The sequence below is a fragment of the Furipterus horrens genome, unplaced genomic scaffold (assembly GCF_987537825.1).
Source record: "Furipterus horrens unplaced genomic scaffold, mFurHor1.1.pri manual_scaffold_8, whole genome shotgun sequence".
In the NCBI taxonomy this organism is placed as follows: domain Eukaryota; kingdom Metazoa; phylum Chordata; class Mammalia; order Chiroptera; family Furipteridae; genus Furipterus; species Furipterus horrens.
This window is the reverse complement of record NW_028327178.1, coordinates 88,383,346-88,409,894: the sequence shown is the minus strand read 5'-3', so window position 1 is coordinate 88,409,894 and position 26,549 is coordinate 88,383,346. Positions and strand designations below refer to the sequence as shown.

General features: G+C 45.5%; 1 protein-coding gene across 1 annotated transcript; it reads right to left on the bottom strand.

Moving 5' to 3' along the window:
- Positions 1-5,010: 5,010 nt before the first annotated feature.
- LOC150003341 (tyrosine-protein phosphatase non-receptor type substrate 1-like) lies at positions 5,011-19,685 on the bottom strand. The gene is made up of 7 exons (XM_090285241.1): positions 19,601-19,685; positions 17,290-17,598; positions 16,155-16,472; positions 13,265-13,573; positions 9,137-9,463; positions 7,936-8,045; positions 5,011-5,310 (listed from the first exon to the last, which is right to left on the bottom strand). The coding sequence occupies exons 1-6, from the start codon at positions 19,662-19,664 to the stop codon at positions 7,939-7,941; spliced, it is 1,434 nt and encodes a 477-aa protein (XP_090141367.1). The 5' UTR covers positions 19,665-19,685; the 3' UTR covers positions 5,011-5,310; positions 7,936-7,938.
- Between the last annotated feature and the right edge of the window lie 6,864 nt (positions 19,686-26,549).

Genomic DNA, 26,549 nt, shown 5'->3' with positions numbered 1-26,549 from the left:
TTGCTACTAGATTCAAGACAGTTACTGCTTCTAGATCATGAGGTAAAACCAGGCAGAGGAGGCAGCCACGGGGTGAACAGTTACTTATGTTCTCAGAGAGACGTGGGCAGCCTTACAGAAAACAGAGCTTCCTGCTGCCTGGGGCATCTGCCCTTCAGTGGGCTCCTCACCCCATCTGAAATCTTCGTGATGATGCCTCACTTGGGGGCCCAAGACAAGAAGTCTGTGGTTGTGGGCCATGGGCCAGAACCTCAATTTGAGGATCCTAGGACGTAGCTGGCCTCTGGCCTCAGCCGCACCAGCCTCACCAAGAGCTGCCCAGCTGGAGGGAGGAAGTCGGTTCACCAGAGCCTGTTTCACTTGAGGATGCAACCAGGTCTTCTCCTGAATGACTCCCTATCCCAACCCCTGATTGATGCAACTGGTAAAGCTTAGCCCAAATGCGAGTGTTATGTGGACCTCAGAACCTGTATGTGCCTCCATCCAACAAAAGGAATAGTATCCTGACTTCTTTCGGGAGAGGCAGTAGGTTATATGCCTAGCAATGACACCCCCAGGTGTTTGTTACAGAGAAATGAAATCTTATGTCCACACAAAAATCTGTGCAAGATATTTACAGCGGCTTTCTAAGTAATAACAAAAAACTAGAAACAACGAAAATGTCTTAGAATAAATGAATAGTTAAATAAACTGTGATGCATCCATACAGAAAGTATTAATACTACTCAGAAATAAATAGGAATAAATTATTTACTCACAAACAATTTGTGAGTTTCTCGAGGGCATTATGTTGGATGAACAAAGTCAATTGCAAAATGGCACATACTGTATGATTCCACAGTTATCACATTCTGGAAATGACACAGTGGAGAGCAGACTGGTATTTGCAGAGGTTAGGTGTGATAGGGATGGGGTCACTGTAAAGGGCTAGCACAGGGAGACCTCTGTGGTCATGGAATTGCTCTGTATCCTGGGGGTCATGGTGGTGGTTACACATACATACACACGAGGAATCAACATAGCAAAGCAGGAAATGTTACAAGAGTCAGCTGTAAATGCCAGTCTCATGGTCATTATAATATAGACCCTGACTATTCAGTTATCCAAAATTATGATATAATGACATCAGGGTGATGGGGAATAGAAAGTGTGCATGTGTGGTGTGAGGTCAGAACCTTATGTCCCTGTTGTTCTACGTGGGAAGTCCATTAATGCTTAAAGGTGAGAACTTGAGAAGTGAGATAAAAGCATGCTATATGAGGTGTGGCAACAAAATCTAAAATACTCAGTTAAAAGGCTGAGAAGAGTTGCTTTTGAGAGGCAGAAAATGGTGGGAAGTTAGGGAGATATCAGGTTTCCCATGTAGAATTTAGAGAACTAGTTGACTTTTTAACTGTGTACATATGTAACTTTGATAAAGGTAGAAACTACTTCTAGATAATTGGATTAATGTTGTAAGAGTTACACATAAAAAAGAACATGTAGGAATGACCCACAGACAAGGACAACAGTGTGGGAATTGACTGTGGGGCAGGGGGTGGCATGGGCAGAGGAGGGCAAAGGGGGAAATATTGGGACAAATGTAATAGAATAACAATAAAAGTGATAAAAAGTAAAATTAAATTTTAAAAATAAAATAAAAGGAATGCCCATACTATCAGCACTAGTAGAACTTTTTATAAGCTGTTCTTTATAGATTGATGACAAAATCAATTACCATCCTAAAAGATAGTAAAAGATCATTCAAAACAATTATAATGATTTAAAAAGTTTTTATAGACTAGAAAGTGTTAAAGATAGCTCTAATCAGATAGTCATAAGAACATTGTTGGGGGGAAAACATGTGAAATAGTGTATTGAAAGTCTTAAAAGAAAACCTCAATAAATAGAGGTATATTATGTTCATGAATGGGAGAACTCAATTTGCATGAATAAATATACAAATTCAATGTAATTATACAATTATTCTAAAGAGATTTTTTTGTGAAACTTGACAAAGTCATTCTAAAATGCATTTGGATCAAGAATAGCCCCCCAAAAAAGACTTCCGGCCAAGATGGAGGCTTAGACGGACACGCTAGGTCTCCCTCTACAACTATAGAGGAATACAACTACTTCAAAACAAAGGATAACTAGAAATTCCAGAAAATAAAACTACACGGAAGTCCAACATATGAAGTTATAAGCCAGCGGTGCCATTTGGGCAGGTAAGAGTTAAAGTGGGCAGTGCTGTTTGCGGTGGCACCCGGAGGGGCGGGCGGCGAGGAGTCCCGGTGGCCAAGCCCCTGGCGGTGCGCGACTCCGGCGCTGGGGAGAGCGGCCGCCGCATCGCCTTGAACAGTGAGGCCCAGGGGGGCGGGAGGACGGATCCCGGTCTCCTAGCTGAATAACTGTGTGAATCCATCTTGGACCCCCGCCCCCAAAGAAAGCACCACAGGGCTGCGAAATAGGTCGCGGACAGGCAGGCGCCGGTCGCTAATTTGTGACGCGTACACAGGCACTGCCCCCGACAGCCGGCCCAAGAAAACAAAAAGCATCTGTCAAAATGAGGCAGGCAACTTTAGAAATACCGGTAACACAACTCACCAGGCAGCAGATAGAGAACCTGACAGATGAACAGATAAGAAACCTGTCAGAGGCTCAGTTCTGGGCCATTGTTATCAGGTGGCTTACAGAATTCACAAAAGAGCAGGAAAAAGATATGAAAGAAGCGAAAAACTTTCATAACGAAAGGAACAAAACAGTATACGAGACAGAAGGAAAGGAAATAAAATCCAGAGTTCATTTCAACAAACTGGAATATGGAGAAGGAACAAGCAGTCAACCAATGCAGCGAGAGGTAATGGGAAGCAACAACGAAAGGATCAGAAACCTCTGGGACAGTTATAAAAGGCCCAACATAAGAATCATTGGTTTGCCAGAGAATGAGGAAGATGAACTAGAACTTGAAAAATTGAGTGAAAATATAATAAAGGAGAACTTCCCAGACTTGGGAAAGGGAATAGACCTGCAGGTCCAGGAAGCAAGGAGAGTTCCCAAGAAACTGGACCCAGGGAGAACCAGAACCACTCCAAGACACATTATAATCAAAATGTCAAAAATTAAAGATAAAGAGAGAATCTTAAAAGCAGCAAGAGAGAAGAAAAGAATTATGTACAAAGGGGTCCCAATTAGACTATCAGCTGACTTCTCAAGGGAAACCCTACAGGCAAGAAGAGACTGGCAAGAAATATTCAAAGTAATGAAAATCCAAAACCTACAACCACGAATACTCTATCCAGCGAAATTGTCATTCAGAATAGAAGGACAGAGAAAGTGTTTCCAGGACAAAATAAAACTGAAAGAGTTCATTAGATCCAAACCACTGTTATATGAGATGTTAAAGGGACTGGTTTAAAAAAAAACAGAAGCTAGGGAGATGAAACAAAGGCAAACTAAATAGGCAACGAGAGGGGAAGAGGAACTGTGGGTACGGGAAGCATATTGGGGGGAGGTCAACAGGGAGGGGGAATGGGGAAAGGGAGGGAGATGATATAGGAATTGGGGATCAAGGTAGGAGGGAATGGAATAGACGGAGAGAGGTTGGGAGGAACTGTATGCACAACTAATGGACATAATCTAAAAGGGGGGGACAACTGGAGGGAGGGGGGCCACCGGGTGGAGGGGAGCAGAGGGAAGGGAAATTGGCACAAATGTAATAATTTAATCAATAAAACACATTAAATCTGAAAAAAAAAAAAAAAAAAAGAATAGCCCCAAAAGGAAAGATGAGGAGATTTTCCCAAAAGAGGTATCAAAATTATTATAAAGCTATCCTAATCAAGGCAGTAGTTCTGGCCAAGAGACGAATATTTAATGGAAGAGAGGGCTCATACAAAGAACCACATATTTATGGAACCATAATGTATGGCAAAGGTGGCAGTGTGGATCAGTGAGTGCTGGGTAATTATCCTGGTGGAAGCAAAAGAACAAACTGATGGTTGCCAAATGAAAGGGGGGTTGGGGGCTGGGTGAAAAAATTGAAGGAATTGAGAAGTATAAATTAATAGTTACAAAACGGTCACAGGGATGTGAAGTACAGCATAGGGAATATAATATAGTCAATAATATTATAATAATTATGTATGATGCCAGGTGGGTACCAGAATTATTGAGGGGATTACTTTGTCAATTGTATAAATGTTTAACCACTATGATGTACACCTGAAAACTAATAAAATAATATTTAACATCGACTGTAATTGGAAAAAAAAAAGATCCCTACTACCTATAATGCACATCGACCCATGCACCAGAAAAATATGGTTAGGTCAAAAGCACAAAAGAAAAGAGCAAAACTTGATCAAAAATTGAAAACTTTTTTTGTGTAACAAAAGGTCCCAAGTGATACCAACACCACTTCTTTGTGGGTCACACTAGGGGAGCAAGAGGGACTCTCCCATATGTGCCAAGAAGCAAAGATATGATGTTTGTTGCAAAGTTGCACAAACAAAACATCACTTCCATTTAAAGATAAGCTGTAGCATATTCTTACAATACAAAACTGTAGAGCAGTAGAAAATTAATAAAATGGAGTTATATATATCAACACTATTCAAACACACAAAACAGTGTTAAACATAAAAAATTAAGTTCCAGATGTTGTATATAATACAATAGCCTTTATATAAAATTTAAAGCATTCAAAGTAATATTAAATTTTCCTTAAGGATTTACACACATGTTGTAAAAGTATAAAATCATTCTATATAATGATAAACACACAATTTAGGACAGTTTTCAAAAGGAACAGAAAATATAATGGCAAATGTTAATATTCTGCAAAGATAGATGTTGGATTTATGGATACCTTTAATATTCTTTATATATTTCAGAAGAGTAAAATGTTTATTCGACTAAGTGATTCAAATATCTATGTATTAAAATAAAATCATATTGTAAAATCTCTGGATAAAAGTAAAATCTGCTTTGAATATTAAGAGTTGTTCATTATCAGAGGAGGATGGAAGAGTATTCTTCTTATCTGCTTGGTTCTGTTTTGGGTGGAAGCAGGGCCAGACTGAATCTCTATATGCATCAGCAACCAGACATCCCCGAGTCTCCATGACCAAAGTCCATCCTTTATTCAGATTTATTATCAGAGAGAAGGAACATCAAGAGGGTGTGTGGAGGGAGCATGTTCATGGTGCAGGTGGGGCTGGCAGAGTGAAGGCCAGGGTCTTGGGTGACATGCAGGTCCTTGCAGCTTCTTCTCTTCAATGGAGCCCCTTGGAGACGGTAGAAGGCTATGTATCACAGTGCAGTGAAGAGCTGCATAAAAATCATTTATTCATCCATTTCACAAATATTTACTGAGCATCTGTTAAGTGACAGGCCTTCTGCTTGGCCTGTGTTCATGGTGTAGATCAGAGAGGAAAGCTCTAAAAACTACAACACCCAAACACTTCTTTCTGAAATCTGAATTCCCTTCCATACCCACATTCATCTTTACCACCAGTCTGTTCCTTCAAGTCCCTCACAGAGGTTCTGTTGGTTGATTTTGCCAATACTTTCTTAGTCTTTAGAAAGATATGTTATATAAAAACCAAAATATATAGGGCTTCTGCCCAAGATGGAAGCATAAGTAGACACACTTTGCCTCCTCACACAACCATAAGAAGGATAATAACTACCTCAAAACAAGAAACAATAACTGCCAGAAAATTAACTATACGGAAGTCCAAAAATCAAAGATTTAAAGAAGAAATATTCACCCAGACAGGTAAGAGGAGCAGAGTCAGGGACCCAGGATGGAGCGGATGTGGTGTGGCAGAGGTGAGGTGGTAAAGAGGCAGTGGCTATGGCTGTGGCTGCAGGTGGCAGAACTAGCAGTCCCACATTCATGTGTGGCAGATAAAATCCAGGAGGGAAACCTGGGGAGTGAACCCAGCCCCAGGCTAGACTACACAACTCACAGTTCCAGTTCTGAGAAAATAAAGCCTCATAGCTTCTGGCAGGAGGTTGGGGCAGTGGAACAAACTTCCTGTCTCTCAGGAGAGTCTATTTATAGGGCCTCCACAGTCTTAAAATACATGCAAGCCCACTCACTCTGGGAACCATCACCGGGGCAACAGCTAGAGGAATGCCGGTCATATATGGGAAGTGAATGAAGGACTAGAAAAGGAGCAAGTGCCAAGCTAGTGACATTGTTCCCTCTCTGACCCCTCCCCCACATACAGTGCCACAAAGTGGTAAAATGTGTCGCCCCACACTGAATAATACCTAAGGTTCTACCCCTTACACTGTAACAGGTGCAGCAGCTCTGCCTAATACACAGAAGCAAACACAGGGAGGCTGTGAAATTGAGGAGACAAAGAAGTATGGCCTAAATGAAAGAACAGATCAAAACTCCAGAAAGAGAACTAAGTGAAAAGAAGTAGCCAACCTATCAAATGCAGAGTTCAAAACACTGGTGATAGGATGCTTAGAGAAATGATTGCATACAGCCACAAAATAAAGGAAGAAGTGTAGGTTATACAAAGTGAAAGGAGAAAATTATGCAAGGAACCAACATTGGTGGGAAGGAAGCTGAGATTCAAATCAGTGATTTGGAACAAAAGGAAGAAATAAACGTTCAATAAGAACAAAATGAAGAAAGGAAAATTAAAAAAAAAACACAAGGCAAGCTTAAGAAGACTCCGGTACATCTCCAAAAGTGCCAACATCCAAATCATATGGCTGACAGAAGGAGAGAAAGAGCAAGAAATTGAAAACTTATTTGTAAAAATAATGGAGGAAAATATCCCTAATTCGAGAACGGAAATAGACATACAGGTCTAGGAAGCACAGAGAGTCCCAGACAAGTTGGATCCAAAGAGGATCATACCAAGACACATCATCATTAAAATGCCAAAGCTTATAGATAAAGAGAGAATCTTAAAAGCAGCAAGAGAAAAGCAGAGAGTTATCTATAAAGAAGTTCCCATGAGACTATCAGTTGATTTCTCAAAATAAACTTTGCAGGCAAGAAGGGGCTGGCAAGAAATATTCAAAGTGATGAAAAGCAAGGACCTACAACCAAGATTACTCTATCCAAAAAAGCTATCCTTTAGAATGGAAGGGCAGATAAAGTGTTTCCCAGGCTAGGTAAAACTAAAGGAGTTTATCATCATCAAGCCCTTATTACACAAAATGTTAAAGGGACTTAAGAAAAGGAAGATCAAAACTATGAACAGTAAAATGACAACAAATTCACAACTATCAACAACTGAATCTAAAAAACAAACTAAGCAAACAACTAGAACGGTAACAGGATCATAGATATGGAGATCAGTTGGAGAGTTATCAGCAAGGAGGGGAAAGGGAGAGGATGGAGGAAAAGGTACAGGGATTAAGAAGCATAATTGATAGGTACAAAATAGACATGGAGATGTTAAGAATAGTAAAGGAAATGGAGAAGCCAAAGAACTTATATGCATGACCCATGGTCATAAACTAAGGGGTGGGGGGCATTACTGGAGGGAATGGGGTGCTGGAAGGAGGAAGCAAAAGGGAAAAAACTTGGGACAACTGTAATAGCATAATCAATAACATATACCTAAAAAAACCCTAAAATATATCATAGTTTATGGGGGACTCTTTGGAATTTGGGTCTCAAAGCTTTGACCTTCATCCCACCTGTACACTTTAGACCCCCCCCCCACCTCTAAGGTTCCAAGGATCTTAATTTGAAAACCTTCAAGCTCCTGGGCATTATTACAAAGTGCTTGAGAGTTAAAAGCCATTAGAATTCCAAGAAACATTTGGAGGAAATGAGTGTTCACAAACTTTCTTGTGGGTTGGTTCACCCTTGTGGGGACCATGTGATTTTGTGGGCATGCCCTGGACTCCTCTTGCCAGCCCTTGACAATGGCCCTGACCTCTGTCCCTAAGGACTGAGGCCTGCCCCCAATTTACCTGTTACAGCTTCCATGACCTGAAGATGTAGGTGACTGTGAAACTTATCACCATCAGCAGCTTGAGACCCAGGAGGAAAGCCACAAAAATAATGGCAGATGTCTGTGGACCTAAATACCAACGGGCAGAAGGAAACATCAACCGGGGCTCTGTGAGTTTAAATACCTTCTTTAATATCATGTTGCCAGGGAGCTTGAGAACCACTAATTGCACCCAATTCTATCTGATTCCAAGTTCATGTTCTTTCTACACTCAGCTTCCTCTTGGAAATAAGTGATGATCTTGACCATTTAGTGTCACCTTGAATTTGACTCAACAAATATTGATTTTGAACATCTGCCATGCACCAACTAATGTGCCAGTATCTAGAGGTACAAACCTCCACAGCGCAAAGCTTGGTGTCTTCAAGGTGTTGTAGTCATTTAAATCAATCTTTAATAAAATCTTAGGAGGCTAATATCCTTAGCACCATTTTATAGATGAATAAACCGAGGCTCTGAGAGGAAAATTAACTCAGTTCCTTGAGTTTACAAAGCTATAATTACTGTGAACTAAGTTTTAAAATATTTTGTTGGAATTCAAATAATAATAGTAGCTGACATTTACTGTAGACGTAAATGTATAATTTACATATATTAATTAATTGTATCCTCACAGGGACTTTATGACCCATCTACACCACATTAGACTTATCTACAGATGAGTAAACTGAAGCACGGAGAGGTCAAGTACCTGTACAAAAACTAAGTGCAAAGGCCAGCTCTGTCATTAGAGCAGACATCATGGGGTCCACAGGGTAAGGTTGTTCAAGCAAGTCATAAAGACTTGCTTATGTGGTTATATATGGTTATGGACAAGTCTCTTCATACAACACAAAGACACTGTTTAATAAGAAAGTATTGCCAAAGACCATCTCACAATCACCAGTAAGTGAGCATTTTAAGCTGAACTCTTGGGAATTTTTGAAGAGGTTGAGCTGTAAGATACTTCTTTCCTCAGAAATTAAAAAAAAAAAAAAAACTTTCAAGATGGCCACATCTAAAGGAAGCCACAGGCCAGAAACCATTCTGTTTATTCAAGGAATTATAGACTCTCAAGTGGGACAAGCCTTTAACAACTATGCACGGACCTCCCCAATGCCTTTTGGAACCCACTCAGGACACAGAGGGGACCCAGCTGCTCATAGAAGAGGTGAGCTTACCTCGGTTTCCAATGGACTTGTATGTGGTATGGACTGCTGAGGACAGTATGAGATTGGCCGAGATAGGAGGCCATGAGTCATGATGCACCATACAGGTGAGCACCCGCTCAGATCCCTGTATTGATGCGTTTACCAGCTGCAAGCTTTCCACGCTGTAGGTCCCATCCCTATTCTTCTTGGTTGTGGGTTGCTCAGCTCCTTTTAACGTATCACAGTTCTCCATCCAGGTGAGATGCACACTCTGTGGGTAGAATCTCTGCACGTGGCAGGTAATGGCCACCAAGTCTGAGGTGGGTGAAGCCTGGGATACTGACACTGCAGGGGGAACTGACACAGCCAAGAGAAAGCAGACAATTACTGTAGGAAATCCACTGTGGGAGTCTGAGAGCTCTTTGAGGACAGGTCACCTGCACAGGGCCCGTCACAGAGGAGGATGCAGGTATTGGTTAACAGATGCGTGCATAAGTAAACGCGTGATGAATGAGAGTGAATGCATGAGTGAGTGTGTGCTTGGATGGACTGATGGATGGATGAGTGGGGAAGATGAAGTCATATTTTCTCCTTTACTTTCCATTTTGGTCATTAAAAGTGAAAATATCAAGTCTGAATTCCACTTAAGAATCTATGACTAATCTTTGACTAGATTTGAAGATTTGAAGATTTGAAGATTCATACACTCTGAATCTTTATGATTCAAAAATGCTAAGGTTTTACATAGGAGGAAATATGTGTTTGAAGAAGTTAAGCAACGTGCCTATCACAACTGCACAAGGTTTCACAAATGGCTGGGATTACGTCAGAGACAGTATGCTTTACCATTATGTCATTATGTTATTCTCACACTCAAACTTTAAAGCTGGCTTCTGAAATTTTGATCTAACAAGTTCCAGACTTCTTTCAACTAGATTTTCAGCTATGCAGTAGAATATATTAATAATGAGAAAAATTGGAGAATTTGGAGATTTTTAAGTACTATAAAACATGAAATATCTCAGTACAAGTCATACTACACAGCATGGTGTAGTTCTAACACTACACCAAGGGATGCTAGATCCAGATTCTGACCCCACACTGACACCATATCTTGTGTAAGTCACTCCCCCTGTTTTCAAGACTCTTAAATTACGAAATTGTCTAAGAAAAGATTAGCTCTATAGGGATAGTTAAGACAGACTTCAGTCTTGCTCTAGGGTAGAGGGAGTAACTCCTTATGCTGTGTAATTTGAATGAACTAAGGGTATCTGACCCCAAAGTATTCTTTCTTCATACTCAACCCATTCAGACCTATTAAATTCTATCAATGATGATGATAATAAGTGAAGCATCATCCCTGAAAGTCACAAGGTACTCTGTCTTTCCCCTTTAGCACACATGCAGGACTTTATACCAACCAAAGAGCAGGACTTTGAGAAGGGGAAACCCAGGATGGTGAAGGTCTGATAACTGGCCTGGTATCTATGGAGAACAGTTCAGGGTAAGGTACCACCAAGCAAGTGTGTCATGGGCTCTAGATGGTGGCAAAGACCAATAAAAAATGAAGACGCTCAGATGGCCCCTTCCAGCTGCCAGCAAGTTCTCCCAGCTATCCGATGTCCATGACAGTGAAGGGAGGAGAGATACCCGGGCACAGCTGAAGATTACTGCTTCCATCACTGAACAGCAGGGTTTGAGGCCGTGGGCATCTCATTTAACCCTCACAAAACCAAATGAGATAGACACAGGGATCCACTTGGTATCAGAAAACAAAACAAAGAGCAATTGAGAAGGAACCTATGCAAACTAGTGCCCAATTTTTATAGAAATTGTTCAAAAAGAATTGGTTGAAACTTCATCTTGAAAAACATTTCAATTATAAAAATAATTTTATTAATTTGTATTTTAAATTAAGTATAGAATATAATCAAAATTCTGCACCAACTCTTAGAAGGAATAACTGTTGGGAGCGTAGTGAAGTTGGCATGATTTTTTCCCCAGAATCATATACTATAGTCAACAAATCCTTCATTTTAAATTTCACACTCACAGCACAATCATTAATAAGAAATTTTGAAAAATTATTTGAGTGTTCTATCAGTTTTCACAGGGGCCTCTTTTCCTAAGTGTTCTCTTCTGAAGTACCCACAGAATCATTAGGACCATCGATTTGTTTTTCTTTTTCTTCCATCTTTAGCCATGCAGAGTCTTTGCCTATGGTCTCAGACGTTCCCCAACACTGTTTGTGTCAGTTTTTTGAAATAACAACTTTTTCCAGACCCCTAATTTCACTTTGCGATGGATGTGGATTCTATGTGCACAGTGGGGTCTGATGTTTTCCACACTTCAATCAAGGCAAGACCCACCTCCTAGAGCAGAGGGCTTCTGGGTTCCACATGGTCTCTGCCAGCCAGCTGACTGTCTCAGCACATGGCAGTGGTGCTGGGTTGTCCCACTTCCCATCTCAAAAGCCTAAAACGCCTCCCTGATTCCTGGCCTGAATATTCCTCCATAACCAGGAAATGCCACCCCGCTCATGCAGGCTCACCTCAGCCTCCTCTCCTCCTTTGTGGGACCATCTTAAAAAATAATCAGCACAGTCCCTTAGAGAGCCTCCAGCGGCACTGAGCCTCAGTCATCCATAGGGACATGCAGGTCAGTATCTCCCCCTTCCCTGCCTCGCTATCACCATCCCTTGTTCCATCTGCACCCAGATCCTGGTTTCAGGCTCTGCTTTCAGGGGAACCCAGATAAATGCACCCACAAAACAACATTTCCACCACAGGAAACCCAAACTGGGATACACGTACTGCTGAGGAAGGAACGATCTTGAGTGAGGCCTTGTTTTACAAGTAATCAATTCGTTTGTGAATACCTGCATTTTTTATGATTTTTGCTTCTGTACACATTGTCCTAACTCTAGGGACTTATATAATAAATACTCAGGTAAGGAGGATACCTGAATTCTAATTTTTCTACTTTGCGGGCAAAGATACTGAGGCTGAGAGAATTTAAGTAACTGGCAGGAGATTCCACAGGTGGTAAGCAGCAGAGTCAGTCAGAAGCCAGAATTCATGTCAAATTCTGCTCACCCACCATCTTTACAAACTCAGGAAGCCTTCACTTCTTTGAATATCAGTTTCCTTCTGTGAACCATGAATGGGACAGTGTAGGGCAGCTGTACACATTGTTAGTCAACCCACACGAATGCGCTTTCTGACCACGTGTTATGCTCATTGGAGTCATTACGACTGATAGTTTTATCTATGTATTGCAGAAGGTGTTTACTTCCATGGTGATAGCACAAAAATAAAAAGGAAAATGTTTTGTACTCTTTAAAGTCCTGCATACCTGTAAGTACGTAATTTTACTCCTGTGTCACCTTGGACCACTCACTTGCCTTCTCTAGGCTTTGGAATTGTCGTTAATAATGAGACAATTACTAAGAGTTCCTCCAGGCATGATATATTACGACCTCACTTAATTTACACACTTGTCAAGCATTGAGCCCTCGCCAGTGTGGCTCAGTGGGTTGAGTGCCAATCTGTGAAAAAAGGGTCCTGGGTTCAATTCCCAGTCAGAGCATATGCCTGGGTTGTGGGCCAGGTCCTTGGTTGGGGGCACACAAGAATCAACCACACACTGAAGTTTCTCTCCCTCTGTTTCCTTCTCCCTTCCCCTCTCTCTAAAAATAAGTAAATGAAATCTTGAAAAAAAAACTGATTCAGGCCAGGAAAATCAACAAAAAATATCAGATGAAAAATTAGACCCTTATCCAACTATGAATAATGATCAGAAGATATCATAGTCCCTTAAATGTAGATGTCTCCAAGCCCTTTACAGCCTCTTCACATAAAATAATAATTTAATTAAATTTATAATTGATTCTTGGAAAATATTTTGTCTCCATTTTACAGATGAGAAAAATGAGTTCTGAGATTTGAGTAGTAAAAATAATAAAAAATAACAAGAACAACAATTGCCACTTCTGCGTGGTTAATAAGAGCAAGGCATGTGTTCAGTACTTGATAGTTATCATTGAGCTTAACCCTTGCCATAAGCAAGTGCAGGGTGTGTCATTTTTCAGATGAGGAAACTGAGGCTCAGAGATGTCCACAACCCAATGACCCAGCTTTACAAAAGGAAACTCCTTACCACGGAGGTACTTCTCCAGGCTGATGGTTTTCTGGAAGGTAGGTCTCGACTTGTGCTGGACAAGGCAGTAGACGTGGGAGAGCACGTCATTCGCCTGCAGGGGGACGAGCACATTGCTGGTCACGTTGTAGGTGTTGCCACTGTGATGGACGCTGGTCTGGGCACTTAGCAGCGTGTGGTTGTTTTTAAGCCAGGTCACCGTGACCTGCTGTGTAGGGAACCCAGAGGACATGTACGTCAAGTGGATGCTTGTGCCCGGCACAGATCGGTGAAGGGGGCCTTGCAAGATGTAAGACTGGGTGCTGCCACCTGCAAGGAGACACCCCTCCTGTAAGAGGATGCAAAGGCGCCCAAACCCCAGTGAGAACAACCATCAGCATCTCTATAAAGAAGCCTCCTTGCTCCTTGCCCATAGGACTTAAAGGTTACATTCTGAAAGGAGTTCATTTCTGAAGCCAATATCAGAAGCCAGACGATGAAACTACAGGGGACCCCAGCAGTGTGTAAGAAGGCCGAGGGCCACCCGCATCTCACAGCCACACCCGTGTCACACGACCCTGCTGATGAGCTCTGCCTAACTCACCAAGTTCTCCCCAACATCATAGGAGCTGGGAGCTATGACTCTCCCCACTTCACAGATGAGGAAACTGAGGCCTAGACAGGCTAGGTAGCTTGCCCAGGGCCCATAGCTAGTCAGTGGCAGAGCCAAAGTTTTCAGCCCTGCAGTCTGCCTGCACATTTCTGTGACAATGACCACCACTGGGCTCTGCCCTCAGTCCCTGGGAAGAGAAAGGTACCTCACTGCTCAAGGCCAGGTCATATGAAAGCAGGTGGCACAGAGAAGTGGTTAGGAGCACAGGCTTTGTGATCACACTCAACCCAAATTTGCATTCCCAAGTCCTCCACTGGGTGAGCCTGAGCAACTCAACTCTAAACCTCAGCTTCCTCATCTGCAAAATGGGGGTGATTCTCAATTTGCAGAGTTACTGAATAAATTAAGTAAGCGTAGAATATGTGGCACATCTTAATCTCTCAGTAAGGGGTCTGTCATTATATACTCACAATAACTTCAATATTTTTCTACTTTTAGCCCAGCTCTGGTATGGGCACCATGGAGATTGCAAGCCATGCATCAGCGAGTACCCACTGTGTGCCCCATGGTGCAGCAGAAGTCAGGAAAGAAATCCTCAACATGCGCAATAGTTGTCATTGCACAGGTGAGGAGACTGAGCTCAGGAAGGGCAGTGCTTTGCCCCCGGGCACAGATGGCCAATGGCAGCCCTGTGAAGTGACACTGATCCACTGGACTCCAGATTCGGCCACCTCCAAATGTAGGAGCCAGCATTTGCTCTAAGGGTTGGGAGTCTCACCATGGAAGGGAGGTGTCAACAGACAAACCCCGATCAGGGGGTTGCAGGAGACTCACTGGTTTAAGAGGCAATAGTGAGAACTGAACAGATGTGGGCAGATAGGACCATTGAGGAAGAAATGCAAATCAGAAACGGAGCAATTAAAGTCAATTTGAGAAGAGACTTGAGATAACTAGGAGTTGTGTTTCCAGGCAGGATGGGAGACAAAAATACGGAAAAGTACATTGAACCCATGAAGAGACAGCCTTGCTTTTTAATTTCAGCTCTGAGATCCTTGAGACTCCTTGGTCCCTTTGCTGCCTTTCCTGGCTGTCTCTGCTCACATGGGGCACGTGAGGACACCTGGTGCACAATGAGTGCTCTGCAGGTGTCAGCCCAACAGGAACAGAGGCACAGCTGGGAGTGCGTGAGGGATGGAGTGCTCACGGAGTGTTTTCTGGGTCAGATTGGGGAGGTGTAGCTGCAAAGCTTAGTTCACACCAAATGCCAGGAAAGGAGGCTGCCCTTCCCATCTTCAGACAGCAGGACGCTTGAAACAGCTGCACAGGGAGAAGTGGAATCAAAGTGCTGCTCTCAGAGGGTTAACCTTGCAGCAGCAGGTCAGCTACACTGCATGCAGGCAAAGGAGAAGAATAAGACAGAGGGGAAAACTCAGAGCGAGTCGATAAATAAGTGAGTCAATGAACAAATAACGTGACTTGCTTCTGATTGGAAAGGACCGGTTTGGATTTTTTCCACTAGACAGCCAACACTAGGGCATGGCTGTGGTGGCTGGCGCAGAACCTCACACTTCCTTGGGGGAGCAGTCCTTCCCCACTCCTTGGGGCTCTGGAGAGCGGTCAGTCCACGCTCAGGGCTTGGCTCAGGCCTGGCCAATCATAATCCTCCCTTCTCTCCACGCCCACCTTCATTGCCCACCCCCTCCCGGCCATCTATCATCTATCATTGTCCTAAGCTGATGAAGTCCGGACGCTGGAGCTAGCTTCTCTGGGTCTGAACTGCTAGCCGGCAGCGCCCTCTCGTGGAGAAAATCATCTGCGGCCACAAAGGGTGAGGTAGATGAGAAGGAGGGAAAAGAGGCGGAGAAAGGAGAAAGCGAACTGAGTAAAAAAAGAACGAGAATGTCACACCTGCAGCCACCCTGTTGGGCCTCGCATGAAAATTGACGTCCAGAAACTTCCGGCTGAACCAGTCTTAATTAAAAGCCTTCCTAGAAGGGACTTGGGCACCCAGCACTCAAATCTCTGCTGTTTCCCGTAGTCAAGAGCTAAAGCAAAGAACTTTGAAGGGGAGAGCGTGTGGAACTGGGGAGGGGAGGTCCCACTCCTCCTGGCGAGGGTGTGGGAGAGGGAGGGAGGAATGGGATTTGGGGGTGGATGCCTGAGAGTTTTATCACCAGCCCAGGGCGTCCTTCCGTCCTGCACGTTCCCCCGGTGCTGCCCTGAGCCCCTGGCCGGTGTTTTCACGCTTGACCCTCTCAGCCTTGCTCCCAGAGGGGCTGGGCTGCGGGCTACACCCACCTTTCCTCCCCCGGTGTGCCTGAGCCCGCAGAGTGATGCTGGCCTGGACTGGGGGCTGATCGTCCTGGACCACCCAGCAGGCAAACTCGCTCCCCTCGGGCTTGGCCTCAGCCTGCCACACATGCTCCAAAGAGTAGGTCCCGTCTGAGTTGCTCATGACCTGTGGGGACAACACGGTGTGGACCCTGTGCCTGTTCTCCATCCAGGTGAGGTGCAGGTGGGAGGGATAGAAGTGGCTCACGTGGCAGGTGAGATTCACTCTCTGGTAGGGGCTGTATGCCTCGGAGGGCTTGGTGGTGATCTTCACGGCAGGGACAACTGGACGGAGGAAGAGAAAGATACATCTGTTGAAATTATACCAGCGTGCCAGCCTTGTATGTTTCTCTCTCCTGGAAATCAGGCACCAGATGAGCTCAGTCTTTCATCATTTTTTTTTAAAGAATTCTTTTTTTCCTGTGTATTCAATGTAAGGCAAATGGAGTCAAAGGTTAATAGTCATTAAACATGGGTAGGGGTACATGGGTGAAATATTATTTTCTGAATGTTTGAAATATTTCATATCATGAAATATAACTTTAAGAATCACTAAAATAAATGCCCATGAGGATAGGGACTTAATTTTACTTACTTCTGTATCCTTAGCACCTAGAACAGTACCTGGCCCATAGTCAATATTCATTTATTGAATGAATAATAAATATTTAAAATTAACAGATAATAAGAATATTAATAGAACAAGTATGTTTGGAATGTAAAGTAGGACCTGATAATAATGCCAAACAGTTATAAACAACTTACTGTGTGCCGGGCACTATTCTAAGTGCTTTATAAGAAATAAGTCATTTAATCCTCATATAAAACCTATGAAGTAGGTCTTCTGTTTATTTCTATTCTAAGAGGAAATTGAGGCACAAAGAGGTTAAGTAACTTACTTAACATCACACAAGCTGTAAAGTGGTGCAGAGGATTGAACCCAGATGGTCTGGAGCCTGTACCTTTAAAGACTATACTTCATAATCAGCTGTGGCAATGAGGAATTTCGGTTTCCCATTAGTGACTTGTGGCTTCCGGTGGAAGGCTCTGGAAGCCGGCACTGCCAAAGCAAATGATGTTACCCATCCTATTGCCCACTCACCTCGGAGCACTTGGGAGAGGTTCATGGTCATATGCAGGGGTTCTGCCAGGTCCATGTGGCTGACTTCACAGGTGATCTCTGACAAGATGTCTTGGCACATCAGTGTCACCCACACCTTACTGGTGACAGAGTAATTGCCTTTGTTATTGGGCACCTGATGAGCTGAGGCCGGGTGCTCATCTCTGTCCTTCATCCAGGTGACGTTGACATCCGGGGAGCTGAAGGGGCCAGCAGTGCAGTTGAAAGACACCTGACTTCCAGGGGTTGCTCTCTGAGGTGGGCCCACCAGTGTGATCAAGGGCTGCCCAACTAGGAAAAAGAGCACTTGTCTGCACACTGAGAGCAGGTTGGTTCCAGCACTCAACAGCCTACCAGAAGGCGCCTGTGTTGTCAGGCCCTGTAGACCTACTGTGCATTGTGTCTGGTTCCAGCCTCGGGGATGATATAAATGGATGATAACATGTAAACAAGCAAATATATAATTGCAACTGGGGCTCAATGGCTTCAGGGACACCCAAAGAGTCCAGAAATAGAAAATGCTGGGAGGAATTATTCTAAAATGGTGGTAGGGGGAGTCCTGGCAGAGGTGACATTTTGAGCTAGAACTGAGGAATGAATAGGAGCCAGCCATGAGAAGGGGCATGGAAAGAAAATTCTAGAAAGTGGGAGGAGCAGGTAAGAATACCTCGGGCAGGAATAGCTTGGTGGGCTTGAAACCTGAGGGATCTGTAGGACTGCCACATGTGGACAAAGAGGTGTGAATGGGGAAGCCCTGTGGGACGTGGAGAAGGTGATGCTCTGATCCTGTTCCCAGTGTGATGGGAAGCCATGGGAGAGTTTAAGCAGAGGGCCCAGGTGGTCTCGTTGACATGTTTGAGAAGGTAACTGCAGTTGCTGTGTGGAGAATGGACAGGACAGTGGCATCTGGGAGCAGAGAGGCCAGCGAGGAGGCTGCTGCAGACCTCGGGGGAGGTGACGGTGCCTGGCATGGGGTTCTGAGAAATACAGACACCCGAGACACTTGGAGGATAGAGCCAACAGGACTTGCTGATGGGCTGGGTGGGAGATGAGAGACACAATGAATTATGGAAAAGTGACTCCCAGGTTTTTCTCTTGAGCATCGGGGTGGATGGTGGTCCTAGGTTTTGAGGGGGGATGGGAGAGGTGTGGCGAGGCATCCAGATTTCCACTGTGGATGTGAGTGTGAAGTCAAGCAACACCACAGGCTATCCCTCCTCCTCCTTCTCCTCCTCCTCCTCCTCTGCCAGGTGTCCCCTGAGGCAAACAGTGGACCTGCTTCAGGGGGCATCCATCCTCTGCTTGCTCACCTCCAGTGGTGGGAGCTCTTTCCACCTGAGGCAGCTTCTTCCATCCTCACAAAACCAGGACTATGACAAAGTACTTTGGCTTCTAACCTAGGATCTGTCTCCTAAAGTCACCCCAGGACAATGGCAGGGCTCCACGCTCCCCTCCCCTTCAGGACAGTCTGAGAGCTGGAGCCCCTGAGCCCCTGCTCTGATCCAGTACATGAGTTGGGTGCTGAAGACACGGAGGTGGGTCAGACAGGATCCTTGCCCCTGGGAGCATTTAGTCAGGTGTGTGTAGTTTGGGGGGCAGGGGTAGTTTGCAAAAAAAACAGCAATGACAGCACAGGGTGATGGGTGATGAAAGGCAGCTCTGGGGACCATAGGAGCATGTCTTCTTAGCAATGAGCTCTGTTACCTTCTGCAGAGTGCTCTCTTCTGAGTAAACCCTGATGATAATTATCACCCCATCCACACCAGCATCCTATGGTTTAGAAAATACTTCCAGGTGTGTGCCCTCATCCTCATCCACATTCCAAATGAGAAATGCTGGTATTATTGTCTCCATTTCTCAGAAGAAATAGAGCTCAGAGAGGTTGCGTGACTTGCTCAAGATCACACAGCCTACTAGTGGCTAAAGAGGTATATTATGCATGTCTAACTGCGAGGCCAGCACTCTTTCCACAGTGCCATCGGCTCCATCACTCAGGGACTCCTCCCTCCCTCTGTCTTTACCACCCTCACACCCTCTCTGACTTAGACCTGGCAGCCACCCAGGCCACAGCCAACATCAAAGAAACTGGGTGGGAGGTGGGGTCCTCTTTCACCTTCTGACCCCCGCCAAAGCTCCCATCACCTCTTTTTCACACAAGGTCCACATTGAGGAAAAGGTGCAAGAACACAGCTCGGCTAGGTCCTCTGGGTCTCAGTCCCCTTTCCCACCCCTCAAAACATGGTGGCTTCCCTGCCTGATGCCAGGATTCCTGCAGAAAGCACTCAGAACTCACCTGTGAGTCCCAGCAGAAGAGTGGGCAGGAGGGAGCCCAGGGCCTGCTCAAGTGTGGCAGTCATGGCAGCAGGCTCAGAGTGTCCCTGGTCTGCGCCAGGCACCAACGCCCAGATGCAGCTCTACGTGAGCCCAGGAGCCACTGCCTGGTCTCCTGACAGCCTGGGAAGGCCCCGCACCTCCCACACACCCACCCACCCCCTGCCTGGAGCAGCAGTGTGAACCACACACAGTGAGAGAAGTGGGTGCTGTGGTCCAGGCTTCCTTCCAAACCCCAAACCCTCAGGTCTGAGGTCTCCAGCTGTGTAGGTGCCTGCTGCTGCCTTGGGCCTGGGTGCTGGCCATCTCTTATGCCCTGCCAGCCAGGGCAGGAAGCCACTGGATCCCCTCAGGCTTCTGCTACAAAGCTCCCTTGGAGGAGGTGAGCCTTTTCCTCCTGGAGGTGTGATCAAGGGCCTGCTGTGGCCCTGGCCCAGCAATATCTCGGGACAGAGAATGAATGCGAGGTGGCCTGGGAAAGAGTGCTAGAATGAGCCTAGATATACAAAACCAAATAAAACAAATGTACATCATAGACTGGGAACCTGAAACTCTGCCTTGTCACCTCCCTCAGTTCATAGTGTCAGCCAAGACTTGTCCCGTTGCCCAGAATTGCCTACGAGGCTCCAGGTTTTGGGAAGGTGCATGTTAAACACAATGACCATTTTCCTGGCTTCTCCCCTTGCTTGCCCTTGACCCTCCCCAAACACTTTTACTCTGTTTGGCTTCCCAATGACTAACCTGAACATACATACTGTTGATTTTTTTCTCTGTTTTCCCATGAAAAATGATTGGCCATAAGGATTGCTGCCTTTCAAACACTCCAGTAATGAGTAACCGGCACCCAGCACCATGCTGGACACATAGTAGGTACTTGGTAATAATGAATGAACTTTTGGGGCCAGATATGTACTTAGGACTGACGGAGAAGGAACAAAATCCAACCTGCACACTGCCCTGCCCTCCGCCAGCCATCCCACCTGTCCCACGCTCTGTACACTTGGCTAACTGTGGGGGTAGCGGAGGAAAGTGGGGGCGGAGGGAGACTTAGGAAATCTCTCCCCTCACAAGCCTGGTGCTACTTCAGCCAAGCAAGGTACCCCAAGAAGATAACTCCTAGCAATCTGGGGAGTGGGGGTTGTAGGAGAAGGAGGTCAGCTTCTCCTCCAAGGGTCTCCTGAAGCAGGCAGTGGACTTGCTGCCCTGAGCAGGAGAAAAGGGAACTGAAATGGCAGAGGCAGGGGGCAGGGGAGCAGCCTGAACTTCCCCCACACAGAACTGCAGGGGGCTGAGGCTCTCGGAGAGCCCCACCATTGAGGATTGTGGCCAAACTCAGAGCATCCTGTCAGCAGCCCACTCAAGAGGCCCCATAAGCAGTAGTCTGCTGCGTGAATCCAGGGGCCGGAGCTGTGGAGCTGGATGGGATCATGCACACACGCACATGTGCACACAACCACACATGCATGCACACAGGCACACACACAGGAACACAAGTCAGACAAAGGAGGAGGAATAGAAGACCATTTAGTCTCCACCCTTCTAGACTCCTCAGCAGGGATTTGGTGGAGTCGGGGGAGTGGTGCTAGCTGGGGTGCAGGAAGGAGGGTGTCACGTGACCACTACACTGAGGCACCAACTAGTTCAGACTGGGCTTTGAACAGAGCCTGACACAGAATAGCTTTTTCATAAAAGTTCAAGAAAATGATTCATCCATTCATGCAACAATTACAGAGCACCTTTCTGCAAGTGTCCAGAAAGGTAGGCTCTGCCATAAGAGACAGAGAGGGGCAGTCAGGAGAAATTTGACAGAGCTGAGTACCCTGCAAAATGCAGACAGTTCAATGAAGTGGTCACACCAGCCAAGAACCTTGGTCAAAACTGGACCTCAGTTTCCTCATCTGTAGCAAGAGGCTGATGATATTTACCTGTGACTATTTGAGTCTTATGCATAGAAGGTCTAAAGCAGGGGTCCCCAACCCCTTCACCGGCAGCCTTCTGTGACCTGTTAGGAACCAGGCTTTGAGGGAAGCTCACCTGAGCTCTGCCTCCTGTCTACCCCACTTCCCTTGACCCACCCCCCCAACTCCCATCTTCCAAGAAACCAGTCCCTGGTGCCAAATAGTTTGGGGACCCCTTGTCTAAAGTACTAAGCATAACAGTGGAGCTAAATAAATGTGTTTTTATCCTAAGAAATAAATGGGACTCCCCCATCCATTCCCTTCACACTTCTCCCACCTGTTAACTCCTCCCAGAGGACTTTCTGCTCTTAGTCAAACTCTGTCTCTAGAAACACAGGGTGAGCCATGTAGAGAGTTTTAGATTTTCTGGTATCCACATTGAAAGAGCAAAAAGAACCAAGTGATATTAATTTTAACTAATATGTTTTATTTAACCCAGTATCTGAAATTGTATCATTTTCAACATGTAAACAATATAAATATATTATGATAGCTTACCTTATTTTTCTCTTTCGTCTTTGACATTTTCAGCAGTTAAAGTGAAATGTAGCTCACCAGAATCATACAGTTGTGTTTAAGAACAAAACGCACATGTATTTTTTATACTGCTTGCGTTTTAAATTTTTAATTTCAAGTACTTAAAATTAAATAAAATTCAAAATTCAGTTCCTCTGTGGCTCTAGCCACATTTCAGTAGCCACCTGTGGTTAGGGGCTGCCCCACCGGACAGCGTGGTCCTGGGTAAAGTGCTCCTTCCTCAGGGAAGTTTTCCTGCCCAATGCCCCCTGTAGGTTCAGGTACTTCTCTTGCATAGCAATGCTCACAGCTGCAATTTAATTTTAATTGGAAATTAGTGTATAATATCCCTGATTAGACAGTCAGCTCTGTGAGAGCAGGGACCATGTTCTTGTTCAGGAGCATAGCATGTGCTCAGTGAATGTTTGTGGGTTGGATGGATAAAGGGATGTTTGAAATAAACAAGAAGGAGTATGGGGTGCTATGGGGGTGAGGAAAAGGAGGATGCACTACCAATGAGAAAGCCTTCTCAAAGGCTTCCTGGAGGCAGTGACTGGGTCTTCAAGGGCCCCTGCAACTTCAGTCACACCATTTACATGGAAGGGGGAGGCTGGTGACCCCAGGGTGGGGCTGCAGGGGGTAGGTAGCCGTAGTCCCCTGTCGTGTGAGGCTAGAAAGCTCACTGAGAAGTGGGGAGATTGGAATCCTCTGGGAGGTGGTGTGAGTACCCACAGGGCTCACGTAGGCTGGGCCACATGCCTGCTGGGCGAGGCTTGGTTTTCTGTGAATGGCACCAAGCCAGTGTTCTTCCTGATTCCATTGCCAGCCGGAAGTGAATCTCACCCAGTCTGTAAGAGCAACCTCTTATGTGTCTGGGGATCCAAGAGGCCTCATCATGTGTTTGGGCCTGAGCCCTGGCCTAATGACTGAGAGGGACGGAGAGGTCCAGGCTGCTCAGAAAAGGGACATCGATGTAAAACCAGTTCAGGCTGACAATCCTGCAAAGTGTGCAGAGTTCAATGAAGTGGTTGCCCAGCCAGCAGCCCTGGGTCAAACCTGAGCCTCAGTTTCCTCATCTGCAGCAGGAGACGAGTGATATCTACCTGTGACCATTTGACTCTTATGCATGTTAGAGTTTAAGTCCTAAGCATAAAAATGGAGCTAAATAAATGTAAGTATTCATCCTAAGAAATGTAGCCCCACTTCATACTTCTTCCACCTGTTAACTCCTCCAACATGACTTTCTAGGTGGTGCGGGCTGGCAAGACCCCTAAATGATAAATTGCCATCTAAAATCCAACCCCTTGCTGCAAGGACCCATTATCTTTCACCCTCACCCCATCTTCTTAGATGGGGCTCATACTCAACTTGGACAAGCCACTCCTGTCAACCTGCTGCTCCTCAAAATTTCGGTCTTTCCCTAAAATAGTGACCAAACTCCTTGAGGGTAGGGACCCTTGCTTGTCCACTTGCTCCATGTCTGAGTCCTCAGCACCTGACACAGAAAAGCCTCTGAACATGTTTGCTGAATGAATTCATTTCATCATCTGCTCATTTATTCCTACAATAGCTCTTGAGAGAGCATCAGTGTATGCCGGGCACCATTCAAGGCACCGAGCCATTGAGTGGTGAGCAAGGCAGGTCCTCGCCATCAAGGAAGCTACATAAGCTATTTTACTTTCTAGCGGGGAGGGCGGAAAATAAAGAAACAAATATGCAACATAATTTCAGGAAGGGTTAACTGGTACAAAGGAAAGTCAAGAAGTCAGGGCTGCTCAGGAAGACCTGTCGGGGGAGGGGCATGTGAGCAGAGCCCTGAATGGAGGAGGGAGCCTGGGAGATCTTGGGAAGAGTGCTCCAGAGAAGGGATCCAGCACTCAGGGTAGGGGACAGCTGGGTGGGCTGAGTAACAGCAAGGTCACTGTGGGGGCAGCATAGGGAGAGGGAGTTGGCAGTCATGGCAGAAACAACAGGGCCAGATCTTATAGGCTGGAACAGGGGAGGGAGGAAGTGGTTAGATTGCAATTTGTGTGCAATGCATCCGTGGGCTGAAAACAGGGGTGTGGCAGGGTCCAATTCGCAAATTAAAAATTTGCACTCTGGTGGCTGCCGGGGGTGGGGGGTGGGGGTGTGGGGGGCGGCTTTGGAAGAGGGTCAGTGAGGAAGCAGGGGAGAAGAACAAAGAGGCCACTGCAGCTGTAGACAGCTAGACACAGAGTCTGAAGCTTGGGGGAAAGATAGGAATGGTGGGGAGAGATAGACATTTGCAAGCTGTCAGCCTGTGGAAGGTTTCTAAAGACTCAGGAAAGTGTGGAGAGGAAACAGAGGGAGGGTCCCAAGGCTGGGATGTGATCTGAGGCTGACAACTATGTGCAGGATGACATTGGGCCACCTCTCTGGGCCGAGGATTCTACAACTGAACATGGAAAGTTTTGGGCCAGGTGATCACTAAGGACCCTCTTCCTTGAATATTCATGGGCCTGGGTTCATATCCTGCACTTGGGGACCCAACCTGGGCCCAGGCTTCAGTCACACACACTCTGCTAAGCCTGCTTCCTGCAAAGTGCCAGGGTGGGCATCGTGGGTATATGACCCCTGCAGTTGCAAAGACCCTCATTCAAAATGACACATGCTTGCTTGACGGCTCTGCTGTCACTGTCTTAAAATACTTAATGATTTTTGAACAAGAGGCCATGCATTCTCAGTTTGCACCAGGCAAAGCTAATTATGTGGTCTGTGCTGCCCCCTGCTTTTGGCCTTCCTCGGTGAAGGAGGCAAACTCCTGCAGAGGTAGCAGGCATGACTTGACAGCCTGGCAGGGAGGGTGGGCAGGGGGCCCCTCAGGACGGAGGACCCTTGATGGACCCCTCTGTGGCACCTGGGTCCCTGATATCACTAGCACTAGCATCACACCTCCAGACTTTGATATCCACTCAGCACTAGCAAACCTCCCTGTTTCAGGAGTTGAAGACTTCAGCCACTACGGATGGATTGGCTCCAGTGCCCCTCACCCTACGAAAGCAAACAAGCGCAATAACAGGAGGTGAAGGGTGAAGATCAAGGCCCAGAGAGTGGCTCTGTGCACTTAGGTGGGCTCGCGTGTGGGAGCAGGGGGGAGAAAGTGGAACACAGTGAAGTGAGGTAAGCTTGATAACAGGCAGCCAGAGAGGCCACAATGGGGAAGTCACAGGGCGGCGTGTTTCGGCTTAAGAGAAAGAAGGGCTTTCTAACAATTAATGCTGTTCAGTAATGAAACCTCTTGCCTCTTGAGGGGGAAGCTTTCCTTCCCAGGCTTGCAGGTATAGGCCTCTTGCCAGGATGCTGGAGAAAGATTCTGGCTGAGCAGCTTGACCACTGATGTGTTTTTCAAACCGTAGGTCCCAACACAATCATGGGTCATGAAATCAATTTAATAAAACCAAACCAGCATTTTTTTTTAATGGAAAAGATAGGAGAGGAGAAAGAAAAAACAAGAGATCTAGGTTTATCCCACATAGTGAGGGAAAATGCCATTTTTTGAAACTTTCAGAGTGTGTGTGTGTGTGTGTGTGTGTGCGCACGCGTGTGCATGCACGCACACAACACATGCACTGCAGGGCAACATAAAGTGTGTTACTAACTGTGGGTGTTTGTCAAAAAGATTGAAAGCCTTGGGAAATTGATTTCTAAGATCCTTCCAGCTTTGCAGTGATGTGAGGCAACGTTTTTAGATTTTATGTATGAAATTATGAGATTAGGAGTCTGCGATTCATTCATTTATTTTTTATCCTTTTATCTCACATTAGTTAATACCTATTCAAAACTGTACTGAGTGGTAGGGGCGAAGAGATAGATCAGAATCAGTTCCTGCCCTCCAGCCAGGTGATGGAGACAGACATTTAAACGGGTAATTATAACACAATGTAGTAAGTGCTTTGCTAAGCACTTGGCTAAGAATAGTGCATATTTCATCCAACTCTATAAGAGAGGTACTTTCTTAGCACTATTTTACAGATGAGAAAAGAATCATGGCTCCAATGGGGACACAAGGGGCTCATCAAGGTCCCCCAGCAGAGTCATGATTGAACCCAAGACCATCTGAGGTCAGGGTTGGGGGTGGAGTCGCAACAAGGAAAGGACTGACTGGGGTAGCTGGGGTGGGGTGAAGAAAGGGCAGGGAAATCATCACAGCAGAAGGAACCCTTGAACTATGTCTTGAAAGAAGACTAGGAGTCTGATGGCTTGATGAGGGGGCTAAAGCATTTCTTTCCTCATTGGACAGCCTCGAAACCATGCTGAAAATAAGAGAGACTGTGGAATTTAGAACAAGCAGACCTGACTTGAACTTTAGCTTCAGCTTTTACTAGCTGTGTGACCCTGGGAAAGTCACCTAATCTTTCTGGGCCTCCGTTTCTTCACGTGTTAAATGTTTATTATCATGAGATTGGAGATTGTGTA

Coding starts and splice junctions, on each gene's coding strand:
- LOC150003341 (XM_090285241.1), bottom strand. CDS start 19,664: ATGACTGCCACACTTGAGCAGGCCCTGGGCTCCCTCCTGCCCACTCTT. Junction 13,574..16,154: donor GGCACACCGGGGGAGGAAAG/GTGGGTGTAGCC, acceptor GTCTCCTTGCAG/GTGGCAGCACCCAGTCTTAC. Junction 9,464..13,264: donor CCTGGAGAAGTACCTCCGTG/GTAAGGAGTTTC, acceptor TGGCTGTGTCAG/TTCCCCCTGCAGTGTCAGTA.